General features: G+C 44.2%; 1 protein-coding gene across 1 annotated transcript; it reads right to left on the bottom strand.

Moving 5' to 3' along the window:
- Positions 1-203: 203 nt before the first annotated feature.
- On the bottom strand, positions 204-3862 carry LOC103133354 (phospholipase D1-like). Its single transcript, XM_016667871.1, has 6 exons — positions 3518-3862; positions 3010-3091; positions 2466-2576; positions 2214-2396; positions 1802-2009; positions 204-488 (listed from the first exon to the last, which is right to left on the bottom strand). Exons 1-6 carry the CDS (start codon positions 3577-3579, stop codon positions 298-300), a joined length of 837 nt encoding a protein of 278 aa, XP_016523357.1. The 5' UTR covers positions 3580-3862; the 3' UTR covers positions 204-297.
- Between the last annotated feature and the right edge of the window lie 75 nt (positions 3863-3937).

The following is a 3937-nucleotide window of genomic DNA, read 5'->3' as shown; positions in this document are numbered from 1 at the left end:
TGAACCAGTAAAAATAATTTCTAACATCTTCAGCTGAGAACAGAGGTGGCAAAAAAACAGAATCAAGTAAAAGTAAAAAATATCCGTTCAAGAAATGACTCAAGTAAAAAAGTATTTGGTAAAAAGTCGACTCAAGTACTGAGGAACAGATCAGATTACCAATCATTTACATACATAAACTATAAAATTATAATGTTGAATTCACTCCATTATAATTTTATTTACCTGAAAAAGAGACAAACAGTTTCTGTGACGTCATAAAAACCACCACAGACTCTCTGTTTTTATAAACAAAGATCAACCTTTGACCCAGAGGACCAAAGGTTGTCGAGTAAAGGTCAAATCCACAGCAGTGCATGCTGGGAAACGGGTCAGGTGGCCGTGGTGCCGGGACTCACCGGCCTGGGCGAGCGGCGGCGGCGCCGCCCGCAGCTCCAGCAGCCGGCCGGGAATCAGAGTCTGTTGGCTGTTGATGCTGGACGACCAACCTGAACAGACCGGCCGCAGCCGCAACGTCAGCAACCAGCAACCAGCAACCAGCAACGCAACGCAGCAACATCCTACCAACTTTATATTCCTACGTCAGTGGAGTCCAAACTTTTTATCCTTTGGGCCAAAAACATTTCAGTTTTTAATTGAAACTAAAACATTTATTTTTTAAGACATTTGTGTCTTTATTGAATATCTCATCTATAAAAATCTCAAATTAATCGTGAATTCACTCCTGTGGACCAAACAAAATCATCCGGAGAGCCGAAAATGGCCCTCGGACCTCACATTAGACAACCATTCCTCTGAAATGGTCGGGTACCGATCTTTTTATTTTATTTACCTGATTTGGGGGGGAAAGTCCAAAAAAACATTTCTGAAAGACTTAAGTCTAGAAAATGACTAAAACCTTTTTTTATTAAAAAGTTATGAGTTTATTTAGTTCAACGGAAAAAATGAATAAAATGGATCAAATGTTTTAGTTAAACAAAAATAATTCATCAGTTCTAAAACTTAAACTAAATCTTAAACTTTTCTCACATTAAAGTTTTCCAGCACTTTGGAGATAAAAGCAATAAAAATGAAAAAAAGGTTTTAATTCACCCTCACATGATATAATTTATTATTATTAATTTATTACTGACATTAAAAATGTCTACACTTTAGGTCAGTGGTCACCAAACCTTTTCCTGTGAGGGCCACATAACTTCTCCCTTCTCTGGTGGGGGGCCGGAGATTGTTTAGGGGGGGGCCCCTGTGTTTCTACCCAGAAAGCACAGGGGCAAAACCCATGAGTGAAACGGTCACTGGGACTGACTAGTTTATATTCCACTGAGGGAAAGTAACTTTAACATATTACCTTATCATATGTTAACATAAAGGCTCGTTTTGAAGTATAAGCTGCTACTTACAGGCATCGCTTCCTGGAATGCGGCGTTCATAACAGACACGCGTTCATCTGCTCTACCGCTAGCAGCCGTACTGATTAAATAACATAAAAGTCAAGCAGTTTCCTAAAAGTCCAACAGATGGCAGCAATGCGCCCCACAGTTTACAGGACACACTTCCTGCTAAAGAGCCCCCTGGTGGTTGAAGAAAAATCCACATATAAACCGGAAAATACAATAAATGATAAAAAAATCTGAATGCTCTCTGGTATTGTTCAGGGGGCCGGACCAAATGTGGAGGCCCGCGGGCCGTAGTTTGGGGACCCCTGCTTTAGGTGAACTGAAATATATACTTTATATATATACTGGAGTGGATCTGAGTGGATCTAAATGGATCTGAGTGGATCTGCGTGTTTCGGACTCACTCTCCTCCTCCTCCTCCTCCAGGTCGCTGTCGCTGTCGGCGCGCGCCAGCCCGTGTTTCTGCAGGTGCTTCTTGATGCTCATCCTCGTCCTCCTCATCCTCCCCTGACTCTTCAGCTTGGGCTGATCTCCAGAGTCCATCACTGAGAAAACCTTGTTCTGGCCGCCGCCACCGGAGGGCGCCGCTGAGCTGGAGGCCGCGGCTGCAGCCTGAAACCCGCAGAAGAAGAAAGTTTAAACAGATTTAAAAACGCAACGTATGCAGGGACGTAACAGGACAACATTCAGGTAATATGAAGGTAATAATGACATTATTAAAGTTCAATAAACTTTAATTTCTAACATTTAACACTGGAAGTGGAAGATGTTTTAAATATCCAAATTATCTATAACTGATGGATGATTTCTCCTGACCTGCTCCAGGTGCGACAGCGTCACGCTGCCGATGTCGGTGAGCCGATGCTCGCGGTCGTCCCAGCGGCCGTACGCCAGGTCGATGCCGCCCACGAACGCCACCGATTGGTCGATCACCACGATCTTCTCGTGATGCGCCCACAGGTAGACGGCGGAGGAGACGTGGTCGGGGTGCCGCATCACCTGGGGACAGACGCAGCGTCAGACAGGAAGCGACGGCGCGGCGGTGACCTCTGCAGGAAGTGGTCGGACCTTGATGTTGGGGTGGAGGCGCAGCAGCGTCCGCTTGCTGTAGCCAGAGTTGATTCCCAGAGCCAGCTCCACCTCCTTGTAGAGCATCACGAAGATCCGAACGCCTTGTTGCTGCAACGGTTCAAACTGTGTCAAACTGGAGGCCCGGGGCCACATGCGGCCCGCCACGGCGCCTTCAGAGGGACGCATCGTCACAACCTCCCAGATCAAACATTATTTTACCAAATCAAGTTGCATCAATCAGGTCCTCTAGTTTTTTGCAGAAATTTATTCAAAATCAACAAACTGAGATTCTGAGTGGAATATAATCCTGAAAACAATCATGAACTCCTGGAAGAACTGATCGGATTTAAAAGATGTTCAACATTATTTAATTTTAAGTTAACTTATCGAATGCAGAGCAGCTGTTTGTTAATATTTTATCAGGTTTTATTGATACATTCTGGAACAACTGAAGCTGCTCCGCTGCTCTGAGCGCCGGCCGGTTTGCTTCCCGTTTCCGGGTCCAGATGATCGGTTTGGACTGAAAGAGTTTGTCGCTCACCGCTTTGCGCTTCAGGATGCAGTCGAGACGCCATCGGTTCCCCTCGACGACCGGTCGCTTCAGGAAGATCTCTGGACTCAACCTGCAGCACGAAGCAGGAGGCTGAATGCAGTTCTTCACGTTTTCAGACTTTCTGCTCTTCCTGATTCTACACATCATTCTAATGATAATTATAATAAATGAAAAAACTACAAACCAAAGGTGGAAGCAATAATACATAAAAGATAAAAAATGAAAGAAATATCTATAAAAAAAAATCTAAACAAATCATTAGAATACAAAATAAAAATATTAAACCAAAGCAGAAAATTTGATGAGGTAAATTCAGCAGCCGCGGCGTTTTTCTCTCCGTTAACGATAATCTGAACTTGGACCCGGCCGGGCAGAACCCTGAACCCGATCCGTCTGGAAACCTCCTGAACTCACTCAACTCTGACAGCAACGCAGCTCAGCAGGAGGAAGACCTGCTGACCAGAGTCTTCCTCACCAGTCAGTGATGAAGACTCACCACCAGTCAGTGATGAAGATCTCCTCCTTGGCCTCCTCCAGAGCGTCCGCCACGTCCTCCATGTAGGTTTTTCCGTTCACATACCTGCAGGATACGAAGCAAACCTTCAGATGATGATGTCACTGCTTTGTCAGCTTCTGATTGGCTCATTCAGAATCGATGAGGAACCCCAGTGAGCGAGTTTTAAGGTGGAGAGAGAGTCATTACGCCCAGATAAATCAGGCCTGTTGGGCTGAAAGGCCAATCAGGAAGGAAGAAGCCATTAATCCGACGAAGCTACACTGAAAAAAATCAAAACCAGGAATTTGTGTTTTAGGGACATTGTAGATATAAATTAATAAATACAAGGAGTAATTTTCCACCAGAGAAACTGTAAAAAATAGACTTCTAGAAAAAACTAAAATTACACTTTGAAAAGTT

The sequence above is a fragment of the Poecilia formosa genome, unplaced genomic scaffold, assembly GCF_000485575.1.
Source record: "Poecilia formosa unplaced genomic scaffold, Poecilia_formosa-5.1.2 Scaffold2721, whole genome shotgun sequence".
Taxonomy (NCBI): domain Eukaryota; kingdom Metazoa; phylum Chordata; class Actinopteri; order Cyprinodontiformes; family Poeciliidae; genus Poecilia; species Poecilia formosa.
The sequence above is the reverse complement of the archived record's forward strand: the minus strand, read 5'-3'. Positions and strand labels throughout refer to the sequence as shown.